The sequence below is a fragment of the Alligator mississippiensis genome, chromosome 3 (assembly GCF_030867095.1).
Source record: "Alligator mississippiensis isolate rAllMis1 chromosome 3, rAllMis1, whole genome shotgun sequence".
In the NCBI taxonomy this organism is placed as follows: Eukaryota; Metazoa; Chordata; order Crocodylia; family Alligatoridae; genus Alligator; species Alligator mississippiensis.
Window position 1 is genome coordinate 162,979,909 of NC_081826.1, and position 16,177 is coordinate 162,996,085.

The 16,177-nt window shown below is 44.1% G+C and overlaps 1 protein-coding gene across 3 annotated transcripts in view; it reads right to left on the reverse strand.

Annotated features, from left to right (window-relative positions):
- PLPPR1 (phospholipid phosphatase related 1) overlaps positions 1-16,177 on the reverse strand; it is a 251,523-nt gene that overhangs the window by 8,568 nt on the left and 226,778 nt on the right. For all 3 annotated transcript variants that reach the window (XM_019490796.2, XM_059724611.1, XM_019490797.2), the window contains exon 5: positions 7,525-7,775. In XM_019490796.2, the coding sequence (XP_019346341.1) occupies positions 7,525-7,775 (251 nt within the window). The remainder of the gene's footprint in view (positions 1-7,524; positions 7,776-16,177) is intronic.

Sequence of the window (16,177 nt, forward strand, 5' to 3'; positions counted from 1 at the left end):
GGTAGTTCCTAAGGCAGGTCAAAAACCATCCATTATGGAAAACTGCTGGTGGTGGTCGTGGGGGTTTGATGAAGTGAAAATCATTTTTGTGTGTCCTCTTTCCATCAGAAAAAGAAATCCATTTTGTTGTTGCTGTTTGAAAACCCAAAACCTGAAAGCTGAAAATACTGTAATTTGTGGCCAGTAATTTTTGACTAATGACCCTTGAGAGAACATTTCCATTTTCCATAGAATTTGCCCCCTGTAGCTTTGTTTTCTGTAACCACACCACTGCATGGCTGTCTGTGCGTGTTTTCTGCAGGCCCCTGCAAAGACTCATTCCCATATATGTGATCTTGTCTCAGGGGTAGAAGGTTCATGAGTGCATGTAGCTTGGTAGCTGCACAGCAGTGCATGCAAGGAGCTCTGCTCTTTACAGGGTCAGGCTAAATGTACATGGATCCTTTTGGGGTGCCTGAAGCCTGCTATTTAGGTACCAAACATTCTACTGGCAACAAAATTACTGTGCCCCTTCTCCATATTCTCAAGGGAGGGAAGGGTCAAAGATCTGCTTTGCTTTCATACTAACTGCATGGAGTAGAGGATGGGAAACCAACTCCAAGCTGCTGGTTCTCGTACTGGTACTACAAGGCTTGGCTTGGCTGAAATTGCCTTGTATTCTTTCCTGAGCCAGTGGTGATACTGGGTATCAAAGCACTGAATATCATTTTACAAGTTCTGCTGATGTGTTCCAGCATCTGGGGATGATTAGCACCAACTAGGTGCTTATCCTTGTTCTCTCTTTCTCTCTTGCACACATCCCAAAATCCTGAAAATCAGGTGGAGTGGACATGACATTACTGTAGCATACCATAATCTCTGATAAGGGTAACTATACATGAGGAGCTCTGGTCTTCAAAGGATATGGCTAAATGCACATGGATTCTCTTGGGGTAGGTGAATGCCACTGCTGAGGTACTAAATCTTCCATTTTCAAAGAAATTACTGTGCCCTTACTCCACGTTCTCAAGGTTTTTCCCTTCTCTTTTTCCCTATGCATCTATCAGTGCAGTTCTCCCTTAATCTAAACCCATTTTCCTCATTTCCTCTTCTTGGCTTGGGGAAGCTGCTGCACCTCACTAGCCGGTGTGGTAAGAGCCGCCCCCCGCCCCGCAACCTTCTGCATTCACTTACTGTGATGGCTGACTCTAGAGGAAGAAGCAAAATGGCTTAGCTGCAACCTTATTTGAACACAAATGGGAATGGAAAAGACAAGCATGAGACTGGAGTGGAGGAGTCCAGTATTGACTCCCACTGCTCACTACACAGGCTACACTACACTTTTATCCACCCCGATGCAAGTGCAGCGTTTCAGCACCATGGAGCTCTGCACATGCCACCTGAATTTGGCCCCTTACTATACAATATGCAAGGCAGACAGCACAGCAGCTTTTGTGTAAAATCACATCTGTGCTGCTCTGATCAATTAATTACACCCCTCAGAATTACAAGGCTTAGCTAGTCATAAAGATTTATTTCTCAGGCAAAACATACAGGCAGCCTTTATCTACCCAAGTACGTGAAAGATGGAACCTGCCTGATTTATGGAAGGGACTGTATGACTTGATCACCTGCAAAAGAAGGTCTCTTGGACTCGCTGGATAAAGAAGTCCTTTTCCATCTTGTGCCCCTCTAGGGCCAAGAATAAATTAAGGCTGAATATTAGAAGAAAGTATTTTAACCAGCATAGGATGAGGTGCTTCAGACTAGCAACAGGACTAGTGGGACCAAACAGCCAAACTAGATCTTAGGAGCTTGATCAGGTGACCAAGGGGATGCTATAAAACATATTGCCTGTGACAGCCCTCCATTCCTGTTTAGTAAAGACTTACAAATTATACATGAGACGTAATGGTCAGAAATGGACAGTAGGGGGCACTCTTTATCCACTCATTCTTGATAAATTGGAAAAAGCTGACTATTGTTACAAGGTGCCAAGTTATTATAGAGGTTTTCTATGGAAACAATGGAAAACATGACATAAAAATGAAACACAGTGGTATGAATAATTACACCAATTCTTTTTTCCCTTTGCATCTCTGCCCCAAGAAGACAATTCAAAGGATCAACTGGGAGTCAGAACTGGATTATGTGAGCAGTGTTATTCTCTGCCTACTAGCCAAGTGCTGCTGGAGTGATTTATTTCATAGTATCCCAGGGAAAATGATCAGCTCTTGAAACCAACAGTTGGGACCTGCTGTGATAACTGCAAATTCTGTAATACAGGGAGAAAAAACCCCTTCACTTATATTTGTTTTCTTGGAGAGAAGTGGAGGGCTTGGATTATTCACATGGGGAAAAAAACTAACTAACATGACGATTGGGCAAGTCCACTGTGACTGAAAGACTGAATGAATCTAGGAGGAAAAACATAAACTTGTATTTAGATGAAAAATATTAACAGTGAGGGTAATTAACCATAAGAACAGAAAGCATTACATTCTTCATTAGCAGGATGCTGGCACTAAAGACTAGGTATTTTCCCAAAAGTCATGCTCCAGTTCATCCATAAATTAAGGTCTTGATGCAGGAATCCCAGGGTAGTTCCCTGGCCTGTGTCAGGCAGGCAGTCAGACAAGAATAATCACTGTAGTTCTTTCTTGCTTGGATGGCTAAAACCCCCAACTAAATTTAGGAAATTATTGTAGTTTCATACAACACCTTTCCTCTCTCAATTTAAGGGGAAGTTTCAAAGCTGAATATTGTTGGCACTTGCGCTCTTCTGGACATTGGGAAAACCTTCCATGGATAGTGGCCTTCCTCAAGAGAAACTTTGTTTTTACAAAACTTGGATTGGATTTTGGAGAATATGAACATAAAAAGAGGATGGCTAAAAAGGGAAGAAAGCAAGAGAGATCTACATTTACATACAGCAAAAATGGGATGATTCAATTATATAAATAGGCATTCTATTCTATTTGCCACAATACCCGTGTCCCTTCCAGGAGTGCAACTAGCCATCTGACTAACAGTTGGCACAAGTTTCTTCTCTCATCTTTCTCTTAGGGACAGAAGCAAACACTATGGAGTATCTTGTTTCTGTCTGTTTTCTTTCCTGTATTTTTTAAGCAAACATATACATTGCCTTATATCTCTGCTAGATCAGGCATGGTCAAAGAAATGTCATTTGCCCTTGAGGAAAAAGATGGGGTGGTCCATTGCTCCTGGGGGGGTTCATAGAATTGCTTCAGACAAGCCTCCAAGAAAGTTCTTTTACTTACATAGATAGGTTTCTTCCTGGGAGTGGCATTGTGTCAGAGAAGCACAGCTGTTCATTGTAGACTCCATCCTGGAACTTTAAGCAGTCTTAGATGTACTGGGATCAGGTCATAGAGCAGCTTGGGGATAAGGACCAAAATCTTGAACTCTACCTGAAATTCTATGCAAAGCCAACGTAAAGGGTGGGGGATGGAATTGATGGTTTTGTGGCATCCTGCATTGCTAAGCAGTTCTGTACTGGCTGAAAGTTTTCTAAGCACTGAAAAATTCATTTCCAAATGCATAACATTGTTGTACTCCATCTGAGATGTGACGAAGATGTGACCAAGTGAGATAATAGGAGTGTAGTACTTCTAAGTACTGCAACGGAGGAGTTTGGAGCCAGTGTGGAAACCAAGAGTACCTCTAAACTACGCTGTAGGGTTTGTTCCTTCAAGCCTGTGGAGACTGCACCATGACTGCTGCTTTGCTTTCTGGTCCCTGCCTAATCTGCAATTCTGCTTTCTGCTCCCTGCCCTATCTGCTGCTCCCTTTCTGATCTGCCATGCACCACACACAGAAACTGCCTGTGCCACGTGTGACAGACGTGTTGCTGATTGGGAAGCTTTTCTCTTGACCCTCCTCCCTTGCCTACTCAGATGAAACAGCAATATCTCATGGTCAACAATGTCAAAGACATCAGAGAAGTCCTGGCAGTTGAGAAGTAATGTCTGTTCTCTATCCATTAATAAAAGCTCATCCTTTATCTTCAGAAAGGTGGTTGAAGTTCCACTCCCTGACCCCGACTACAGACTGTACCCAGTCTACTACGTTAGCTTCAGTCAGAAGAGCTGGTAAGCTTTTGTCAAGCTTTGCTACGAGCTTGCTCAGCAACTGGGGGATAGTTGGTAAGAATTAATGTGGCCTGGGTAAGTTTTACATTACAACACGTTTGTAGTTATGAAATATGTATTTCTCACTGATATCTCTGCCATGAGTTATTAGATTGGAAATATTCATGAGTATGCTATTTTTTTTTAGAGAAATTTAATTATAAGCATGTATTTCTAACCAAATGGAAGCCTCTGCTTTGAAAACAAGAATAACTCTTGTTGAAACCAATTCTTGTCCCACTTCTAGAGGATTAAAATAAACATGCAGCAGCCAAGGCATAGAAACAACTTGGACTCTCATATATTTCCAGGTGTGGTCTGAAACTGAAGCCCGTCATTTCTTTCCCAATGGATTCCAAATCTGGCACAACAGATTCTCCCTTCCCTAATTAAAAGGACTGAACTGGGGGCTACGTTCTGAATTCCTTCCCCATCTCTACACACTGACTGGAGCAGTGTTAATTTGGTGTATGTAAGGAATCCAAGACAGAGCTTTTGGTTGCTCACCATCTCTTTTGCATCAACCTAAACCCATACAGACCACAAAATTACAAAGCAACACAACAGACAATTGGAGCAAGCCCCATGTCCAGCACTTGGCCCACTTAGCTGTGTCACATAGTGAACAAGGCAATGTAGTGGAGCCGTGGGCGAGGACTCTGTAGAAGTTACTTTAGCTCAGTAAGTAGAATAGATTCTTGGCTCTCCCCAGCTGTATGAAGGATGATGGGAGCATTCACACAGTGTGCTCTCCGTCCCAGAGTATCCATGCTCCATCCTCTCTCTCACTTGTATTGAGTGGCCAAAATCCAGTTTAATATACTGCAGATTAGGTTCAGTGCCTCTACCACTTTTACAGGGTTTATCACAAACAGTAAAACTGCCCCTCAGTATAATTCTACAGGAAACAATTAGGCATTAGGTGCAATTAATCTTAGTTTAATTCAAATTATTAGCTTTTTATTGGCTATAAAACTGTAACCATGGTAACTGCATACCCAGAGAAATCAAATGATAGGAGATTCAGGGCTACAATGTGTCTATATGCAGAACTGTGAGCACTGAGCAGAATGTAAGCTGCACCAACCCAGAGCCAGTTCAAGGTGACTCTATGACTCAGAAAGACACTTCTAGGTCACACTTCCTCCTGCTTCTACTCCTTTGGGTGGGAGTGATAATTTCTACCAGGCTGTACCACCAGCAGCAGCACTGGCTTGGTAGTGATGCCTGGTCAAATAGTGAGTAGAGCCAAAGCTTCCTACCACCCAGATACTCTGAGACTGGAAAAGACAAGAAGGGGGTAAAGGAAAAGGCTTACTCCCTTAGGTGGGTACATGATCTCCCTCTTATATGTCAGGCCCATTTCATTCCCCTCCTCCACTAGCAGATTGATGCACAGAGGGACACTCCAAGAGTGGTTCAATCCCATTTGGTGCAGAAGCGGGGTACAGTTACCCCCTGCATTGCCTATTTCAGACCTGGGAAGGATCCTCATTGGGAATGTGCTGGGGTGGGGATTGGGAAACAGTGAGTGCAGGGAGGCTGCAGGGGATACAGAATGTCCTTCCTCCAGCCCAGATTCTAGAAAAATATGTATCAGCCAGGACACCAGTATCCTTTTAGTGGCATCTAAGCTCCTTTGAGAGCTCCTCCTCTGTGGCACTAAGGAGTAGTGTTGGTCAGAAGTCTCCCTGGAACCAGGACTCTAATGGGAAGGCAGCATGTCAGGAATACAGCCAGTATCTCATACGGTTTTGCTGCTCCCCAAATGTCCTAGCCAACTAGAGCCTGCTTTCTAGAACATTATTATTTATTGTTTTTCCAGTGGCATCCACTCTGTGCTAGGTGCTTTCCAAGCACTTCAGGACAAGCCCTGCCCAAAGGAATGGGTATGGGAACAACTACAGGGATCTTAAGTCATGTCTACAGGGTTAACTTACCATGAAAGAGGGAGCCCTCAAAGAATCAGTGTACCATGCTGCTCTGTGCATGTTGCCTTCACAACTGAAGTAATACAGCTGTAGCTGCATGGTGCTGTGGATATGCTAATTAGCAGGGGGCAGGCTAACCATCACTGTCACTCAGCAGTGCTAATTACCCTGCTGGACATGCTGCACAAACGTGCCTACATTCTTTCCAGTTCAGGAAGTTCAGTTCATGCATAGCAGTGTGATGCTTGAATGTGCTGTTGTGTGGCAAGGTAAGTTAGCCATGTAGCCATGCACTTAGATATAATGTAGAGGTTGTACCTGGAGGGTGCTCTCAGGTCATGTAAGTTAATGCTTCTGTATCACTGTTAGCATCTACATGACATTGAAAAAAAATATGTGGTAAACGTCTTGCCTTTCATGCTCCAAAATACAAGTAGTAAAGAGTCTTATGCATTTGCTAACCAGGTAAGTTGGAATCATTCAGTGAATATCCTGGCTGAGCAGATTTAAGGCCTGCATTTGACTGGCTGGACAACAGACCCATACCTCAAACCTCCCCTTTGACCCAAATTGAGCTATTCGTACCTTGTGGGGTACTTAAATTACTGAGAGGGCCCACTGATTTTGGTGGGAATATTGGGGAGGAAAATGAGGAGCAAAGGATGGTAGAATTTCACCTTGTCAAGAAAACAGGAAGACTACCAGGGCTTTCAATGAGTACTGTATCAGGCTACCTTCATTCCAATACTTCCAGTCCCCTGCATGCTCAGAAAGCACCGCACAAACTTTAACTAGACAGTCTTGCATGACTGCAGGGTGTTATAATGTTTCTAGGAACACAAGAGTAAATGATATGATTAAAAGGGATTTCAAAGGCATCAAGTACTCCTGACCTGGCAGTAAAGCAGTATCACCCTCCGGAAATTCCCTTCTGCAGGCTCAGTCATTTTATTATCCTGGCAAAATTTGTCCTTAAATTATTTTAAGGGAGAGCTCACCAGTATGTAGACTTCTATCTCTGAGAAGGGGAGCAAAATTCAGCATAGGTCTAATCAGAAGAGACTCCCATCAAAATAGTATGATTTAGTACTTAAAGTTAGTACTGTCCTGTGAGGCATGGTAAGCATTATCATTATCTGTTTTACAATGGGGAAACTGAGTCAGGGAGGTGAAATAGCTCCCTCAAGGCCACAAGAAAAATCAGCAGCGGAGGCAGGGTTGGAATCCAGGCCCTTCCAGCTGGCCCTCATGCTTTTAGGACATACTGTCCCGCAGGTGGGACAGTGGAGGGAGCTGCACTACCTTACCCAAGGGCTGAATTTGGATTAGAAAGGACTCCAGTCACACATGCACACAAAAAGTATAGGTTCTTTCCCACCATGAATAGAAAACAAAAAAGTCCACGTATAGCCATAGCAACAGAAACCTCTTCATGTGAATTGGCACTTGTCTCAGGTACTCACCGTGGCGTATAAGGCTGAGTAAATGCTCAAAGCAGCATGTTTGGATGGAAAGGATCTCCTCGCCTTTTCTATCACCTCCACGTCCCCAGTGCAGATATTCCCATTGTTTATGAACTGATGGTGAGCCCGGCAGTCATTTCCTGTGTAGTTGGGTTTACACACCGTGAGAAAGTATGGAGCCAAGTTCCCAGTCACTACCTGGCCAGCATTTACAAATATGTCAGTGGCAAAAAGTCCAAATGCAAACACTCCTGCAAAAAGGTTAAAAACGATAAACAACAATTATTTGCAAACACTGAAGCAGGTATCAATGAGGTCACCAATTATTATGCATAGAGGAGAGGTAAAGACATTAGATCACAGGTCCTACTACCAGAAGTGAGATAGTACGAGTGCTTGATCCAGTCATCTTTCTATACACCAAGCTCCTGTTTACTTTAATGGGAGTTTCATGTTTGCATGACTGCAGAATTGATTCCCTCCAGCTCTCAAACTTCATACACAAAATGTGGTGGGAAACATGAATTAATTTATCTGACACCTCAATTTACCACATTCTTGCCATTTTCCAGATGGGAAAATTACAGCACACACTTTGGAAGCAAGTACTTAGATTTCCTGAGTGCCACTGTGAAACCTGAAGAGTAGAGAGACATAACAGTTATACCAGTGTGGAATGATACTGGCACAAGCTGGTAAGATGTAACTGTTACATCTGCATGCTCTTATAAGGATAGAAGCGTAGCAGAACTGTTGTAACTTATATCCTGTTTCATTCCAGGTTAAAATTACAATAGTTTAGCTCACTTAGGGCATGTCCCCACATTCAGGGGCATGCAGTTGCCCTGGCAAAAATAGTAGTGGCACAAACTTGATGCCCCTTCATGTGGGGTTGGTGCAAGGCAAATTGTCCCGGGTGTGGTAGTGTCGGCTGGGGTCAGCACCTGTGCTGGGCCCAGCAGCCTTACCTGGAGTCCTGGCCTCCTAGGGCAGGGGTGGTGGCAATCTTGCTGTTCAAAGTCTGGCTGGCAGCCAAAGCATGGCTCTGGCCTGCCAGGCTCTGTTTCTAGCAGCAGCAGTGTGAACTACATGTGCCATGCCACTTTTTGCAGAGATTTTTTTTTTTTTACATCAGGATCTTCCAGTGTCAAATTCTGGCATCATGCTGCAAATCTGTGGCATGGAGAACTGGTGTGCATGTGCCATGTGTGGTCTGCAGCACCTCAATCGGGTCTGAGGTGCTGAAAACTGGACATGCATACGCAGAGGGATGCACCCTTAGGCTATAAAAGGGTGTTGCTTTTGTGCTGCCATAAACATTTTTATGGAGGCACAAAACAAAAGTAAATAGACATCTATGCTGCTAGTCATGCCACAAATGCCCAAGAGGTGGTATAAATTTGTACTGCTTTTTTATAGTACATATCTGTTTTATGGTGAGAGAGAGTGGGCAGCCCAAAGCTGCCAGTTCTTCAGCAAGACTGGGGAAGGTGCTCTAGGGGCCTCAGGGGCCCAATCCTGTATTCCCTGGGAATTTCCCTGCCTGCAAACCCCAGGAATGCCCTGCAGGAGATTCCCAGGGTATGCTTTCAAGCTGCTGCATCTCGGGTTGGGGTGTGGCACCTGGAGCTGTTCTTCCACAAGATAAGGCCCTTGAAGCCCTAGGAGTGACAAGGGTCCAACCCTGTGGGACAAGGGTGATGCCTGTTTTTGCTGATCAGTCAGATCAGCTGAGGAAGGATACATCCCAACCTCCATTTTTAGCCCTAACCCAGAGAAGCATGCCCAGGAAACCCTTCCACCCTCACAGCTGCTGCACACTCCTGAGTGGCAATTCCTTCTCCCCTTTTGAAGTGGTGGAAAGTTATGTCTGTCCACAGCCTTATTGTCAGCAGTACAGTTTCCCACAATGCAATCAAACTCAGTGGGACCTGCAGGGTCTTGGTTTCTTTGAAAATCAATTCCCTGCTTGTCTCAAGCTGGGTAACAAAGCCAATGAATAGTTTTGACAATCGTGGCCTGAAATTCTTCTTCCAGGTCACGTGAGAAATTGGTGGCAGAGCAGGAAATAGAAAGTAAATCTCCAAGCCTGTGTTTTAACTCCAACACTGCCCTTCCTGCCTTTCATATTTAACACCACTTTACATAAATTATAGATATTAACAATTTATACAGAATCTAGCCTTCAGCCTTGGCCTTATTCCAACACAGTCTAAAAGCAGTCTAAACTGAATATGATATCATTTTTTTCTCCACTTCTTGCCCTAAACTTGAGTCATGTTACTATTTCCTGTTGTGTTTTTCCACCTAAAGACTGGCTACATTTCAGTGGTAGACAAATTAATTGTTATGTAACCCATGCCGATTTGACAGATTGGTTGATAACCATAAATGTTTGCAACATGTTGAGACAAAGTATTATTAGCATTGCTCTGCAGTATACTAGAATGGCATAATTACTTTTCTTTTAAAGCAGTTTATACTAACAAAGAATGAATCATTATTAATGAATTAATAAAATGTTAGCTTATTTTAGAGTGTTACCTGCTAACCATGTTCCCATGCTGTGAATGGTGGTTATAAATGTTCTGTAGAATTTGCTGCTTAAAATATAATGTAAATTAATTAAGATTAACAGACTAGCCTTATGTTACATGGCACAGTGTATATAGCCTGTGAGAGACAAGCTACAGAACTTCAGGCCTAGGTTCTGTAGCTTGTGTGATGACATTTAGCACTCTAACAAGATGAGTAACAGTCTCCCATAGTTGCAATACTGAATTAAAAAGATATAACAGGATTTTAAAATAACTATTAGATCTCTTCATTTGTATTCTGATTTAGACCATTCAGGGTCATAGTTCCCTCCATAGCTATGAAGGCTAGGGGCTCTCACAGTTTTAAAATGAAAGCTAAAATTCTTCTGAATTCACATAAAACCAAGAGCTGGAGCTTGAGAGAAAAAAGCAGCTACTCTTGTGAGAATAAAATCCCAAGAGCTGGCAACACAGTGGTTATATTTATTTCATTAGCTATCTGTGCTGGGTTTTTTAAATTTTGATGTTTATATTCAAAGTAATAAATATAGAGAACAGTGGCAAAACTGAAAACTCATCAAGACAAGTCACCAAAGAGCCTTTTACACCAAATTAACAAGCATCAAAGCAAATGCCACAGATAGAGCAATCCATCACATAGCTAAGAGAAAACAGAAGGGAAGTAAATGACAGAAATTTCCATTTATGCAGGCCCTGTCTACACAGAGGGGATAATGATACCAGCATAGTTATTCCTGTGAAACCTCCTAGTCTAGATGTATTGGAAGGGCGTAAAATGGGGCTTCTAACAGAGCAGCTTGCCTACAGCAGCATTGCTCAACCCATGGGTCGGAACCCAAAAGTGGGTCAACAAGCATATATGAAAGGATTGCCAATTTTTTTTTTAATTGATTCCTCTTTAAAGCAGAAAAATGTGGGCAACAGTGGTTTTTCCTTTGCAGGCTGGCATAGCTCCAGCCTGCAAAGGGCTCCTTGGGACTCCCCATGCTCCCTCCCCCAGCTGCCCCACACACTGGGGGATTGGGGCCTGGGTAGCAGCAGGTTGGAAATGAGGGGAAGAGAGTCAGGATTGGCCATTGATGTTTACAAATGGGTCCTGGTACAAAAAAGGTTGAGAACCACTGCCCTACAGGGAGGTAGGAATAGTATACTCAGTTTGGAGTACAAAGGCCTGTCTTAGGTCAAGGGACATGATCCCTGGGGTAGCAGCAGGGTGAGTATATTTATCCTTATAACCTCTCTGTGAAGTGGGAAGGGCAGTTATTTCACTTAAAACATAGTTCTCAGGGTGAAATTAGGCACTGTCTGCCTGCCAAAACAGTGGGCCAAGCACACACTTCTATTCATCTAAAAAATGCCAGGAGCACTCATGGTGCTATATACATGATTGCTATATGAAAGCAATAATAATGTATGGGCTTTCTGCAAGGAGCTAAAGAGGGGTTGGAATCCACCCTAAGGCTGTGAGCAGAGCCCAGCACTATAGTTCAGTCCCAGCAGAGACCACTTAGCCATTGGATGTACATAAGCATGGAGCCAGCAGCACCTTCCTCAGTATGTCCTGACGTGTCCTTTCATGCTGGCCTATTTCGAGGCAATGTGGTGCCTCTGTCCTCCCCCGCCCTGCCAGGCAGAGTGGAATATCATTCCTGAAGTGTGCTGCCTCAAACTGGGGCAGTGCAAGACATGACAGCCCTGATCTTGGATTTAAGTGCTGCAGGTTTGATGCGAGAGATTTTTTTTTTTTTTTTGCAGAAAATATGGGCAAAAATGTAAGTTAAAGAGCTTTGATTGGTCAAACCAGGTCACTTTCCATTTGAGGTGGACACATTGGGAATGGTGGTTGAAAAATTGGGCAGAGGAGAGAACTAAGCACCAAACTATAGGTATACAGATCCTCTGTACCTTGGATCTTTTAATAACAGACTCAGCCAGATCATCAGAAACACCAGTTCATTTCATTTGGTCAGGGAGGTAATATTTCCTGCTACCTCTTCTCAAAACACTAGGGGCATCCAGCAGTTGGTTTGATTCTCTGTGTGTACGGAGGCTAGGCCAGAACCCTGAACCCAGACGGTCCCAATCCAGTCATCCCTAGAAGAAGTGCCACCTGAAGCAAGCCCAGAGCAGCACCCTGGTCCCAGCAGGGCTGAGGAAATCAGGACAATCAATCCTCTGAAGCCACAGGCAACAGGCCCACCTGCTCCAGCCCTTAAAAAAGGCAGGCCCAGCCTACAGTCTTTTTGTCTGAGCAAAGACCAAAGTTCTTGCCCCTGACCTTCTATGCATTTCCAAGCTGGTTTTCTGGTTTTGACTCCTGGCTCTGACTCTGGCTTCCAGTAAGAGCTCTGGCCATTCCCTGATTCCATTTCCCTGACTGTGATTCTGGTTTGACTTTCATCTCTGGCTTTTGGCTTCTGTTCCTAGTTAACCCTTGTCTTACCTCATCATCAGCTTCAGTTTCTGACCCTGAGTTGTCCCGACTTCAGTTATGACTTCCCAATTTAGTTCTGACACCAGACCTTTCCAGATCTCCAGCTCCCTGGGAAACCTATCTGGACTACACCTGTGCTTCAGGTAACAAACCTAGACTGACCATGCCCCAGTGCATAACACAGTGCAGGTTAGGGCACATTCAGGTGTGCTTTAACTTGTATCAGCTGGATCTTCTGCCCCAGAGTGCAGTCCTTCAGCCCAGAACTGCAGGTCTAGGGACAGACATTAAAAAAGCCAAAGCCTGAATTGATTCAATCTTTGCAATTTAGTCTAACCTGCAGAGCTTGAACCAATTTGCAAGTGGATAGACATTCACTTTTAAATCAAGAAATGCAAGCTCATGTCTGCTGTGGCTGAGGCTAGAAGCCGGGGGGCACTACAGCAGCCCTCCCTTCCCTTCCATAATACTGAGGGGAGGAGGAGGGGCATGGCCAGGCCCCAACAGGATGCTCTGATTAGAGAGGGGTTTAATCCCCCACTCTGGCCTGCACAGTCCTTGGCTTTTCCCAGCTTGTTGTTCAAGGGGCAGGGAGTGTTGCCAGACTCCAGACCCCAGGTAGCACTCTGAGGCAAAGTGGGGAAGGAAGAGTGGTTGTGTGGAGTGCATGCATCTGTTGATGATACTGAGCTTTTCAATCTCCCTCTCCCCACTTCTTTATACTGTCTGTAAACCTGACAGGCAAGGGAGTCAGCAGAAAGCTGGTAACACAAAGCTTATCACAACCCATCAAGTAAACAAAACCCTTTCTCATTAGTTCAGGCTCCTCTTAAACAGTTTTTTTCAAGGAATGGAGAGACATTACCAGCTGATCTGTTGATTAGCTCCAAAAAGCCCTAAGCAGACACTTTTCTGTCTGCCTTTGTCCCAGTGAAACTGGAGATGCACACACACAAACACCTCTCAGAATTAGCTAGCATTAGCTAAGGGATGGTGTGACCATGACCAGATACCGAGATGGGTCCATACTGTGGGAGAGGGGAGGGAGGGAAGGGGGGAATCCCTGCTTGAGCACCGAGCGGGAGGTAGGGGGAAGCCAGGCAGATGCTGCTGTGCCTGCAGTCCTCTCCCTCTTCACAGCCAGCTGGAGCAGTGATACTGCTCCAGCTAGGGAGGAGAGGCACAGGGCCAGCCCTGCTCTCTGGAAAAGACAGCCCAGCCCAGCCCAGCGCTGAAAAGCATGCTGGGATACTGGGGGACTCTGATTTAACTTAAACCAGAAAGGGGATTGGGACAGAAGTGCCATAAACCAGTTTGACCCAAATCAGTTAACTCTACATTCAGCCAGGTTTATCTTAAACCCATTTCAGCCATTTTGAAACTAGTTTATGTGCACTCAACTTATGTTCTGTTACAGGTTTAAATCAGTTTATGGTCCCTTAAACCAGTTTATGTGTAGCTTTTGTCCCTAGTCCTGGAGGTTAGCATACCCAGGCATGCTGCTGCCCACAAAGCACACATCCAGAAAGTCTGCTATCTGAGGGGTCCAGGAGCAGGTAGCACAGAGCCAGCTATTCATCAACCCTACTGGGGCAAATCTCTAGGTCCTTAGCGGCAGCAGCATAGAATGGATGAGGAATGTGAAAGTGAAAAACAGACCCTACCCCTGTACCTCCATTATTCATCATCATGGGCCTGATCCTGCTTTGACTGAAGTCAATAGAAATTTTATCACTGGTCAGTGGAAGCACAATTGGGTCTTTATCCCTGATTAAACAGAAGTCGTTGAACCAAGACTTCCCCTGCTGTAACAATGTCAGTGAATCACACTCTGGAATTACACCAGAGATGAATGTGGCTCATTTTGTTTCATGTCCAAAAATATTCTGGTTGAGTTATTAAATTTCATATCTGCCTTGTGCACTGAACTCCTCAAAAGGATGAGTTTGCTATGATTGTTATTAATTATTGAGCACTGTAAATGCACTTACACGGTACAGTACATAAAGAAAAACCCAACTTCTGCTCCATGGGCATTACAGTATAAACCAATCAGATAAAAGCTGAGGGACAACAGGCACCAGGTTTTTAATAAATCACCTGGCTTTTTTCAAATTGGGCTCCTTCTATGACCTGAAGCTAATCCCATCTCAAAGTAGGGCAGGCACCCTGTCCTTTTCGACATGTAATAAAGAAAGGTCTCAAACTACTTGGCAGAAGTGGATGGCTCTAAGACATGGATTTTGATCAATGCTCTAATAGCACAGTATGTGCAAGTTGGCCTGTTTTCAACTGCCACGGGCTGCGGCATCAGAGCTAAGGCAGATTTGGCTACAGCTTAAATCTTTACTATGCCTTTATTGTGATGTATATTGATCACTGTAATTCCCCCTTTTGCAATGCTGCCAACCTGTGCTTTATGAAAATTATAGCTATGTGTAGCCATGAATTTGGCTGCCAAGGTTCTAACCCTCACAGAAGATAGTGATTACATATCAAATGCTCCCAAAATACTTCCAGACGGGTTCAGTCATTATTGATTTTAAGGTTGTAAACCTCATGTATGTAACCATCAATGCCAGAGCCCCTTGGTAGCTTTTATATCTAGGGGAATAATTTATTTCCATACTCACATCACAGTCTAAAATAGTTAAGTAACTGACTGAGACAGGAATTCAGTGATGGGGCTGCCATGTTTTTAAGGGCATGGATGTCATGGATAAAAGACTTAAATGGAAATCTAACAGGCAATGGCTCTTCAGGGGTTGGGGCTCCACTGAAGTTTGTGATGTAAAGACAAAGTAAATATGGTATTAGAAAGAGACAGTCGCAATGAATTCAGACCTGGTCTAAGATCTATAAACAAGGTTCCGAATACTTGTTCTTTGGAAAACACTTCTCAAGAGGTATGTGAGGTATTCCCTTACTCCATCATTGGGACCGGTCTCATTTTGTGACATTCTCTGCACCCCTGGGTCCAAAGAGCCAGGGCATGAGCTCGAGCCCAAATTCAGGGTGAAATGCTAAGGGATGTTAATCCTCAAGCTACAGGGCATACCTCTTTCCCTGAGGAAAAGAAAAGAGATGCTCAAAGTCTGGCAGTGTACAGCCAGGAATAGAACAGGAGTGGCACAAGGTCAAAGGTCCAGATTGTCAGTTTTACACAAACACCCCCCAAACAGCTCTAGCAGCACAGAGACTTTCAGTGGAGCAGAAATCCCTGAAGTTTTGTACAGAAGACTTTCTAGGTAGTATCTGGCTGGCATAAGGGCTCCACGTTGTGTTTTCTCTCAGCAAAGGGACAACCAGGAGGGTGAAAGTAAGTGAAAATGGTGAGCACTGCATCATAGTAGCCAGTTTCCCTTTCTCTGTCTCCCCCAAAGCTGGCAAAGCTCCACTGAAAGCAGATTGCTTGTCAGAACACCATTGAGACTGCTCAGGTCTTAAGACCATTTTTATCCCTGCTGTTCCTCTGTTCCTGCCCTGAACACTGAGGATCAGGACTGTTTCCTTTTTTTCTTTTCCTGGGCACAGTGGACATAAAAACATGTCCACTTTTTCTTCAGTAGTAAAATCTTCACAAAACAGTTCTGATCTCTCACTGACACCTCAATCCTATTACTACTAATACTCCATTTTCCTCCATCAGCTGCCTTCTCCA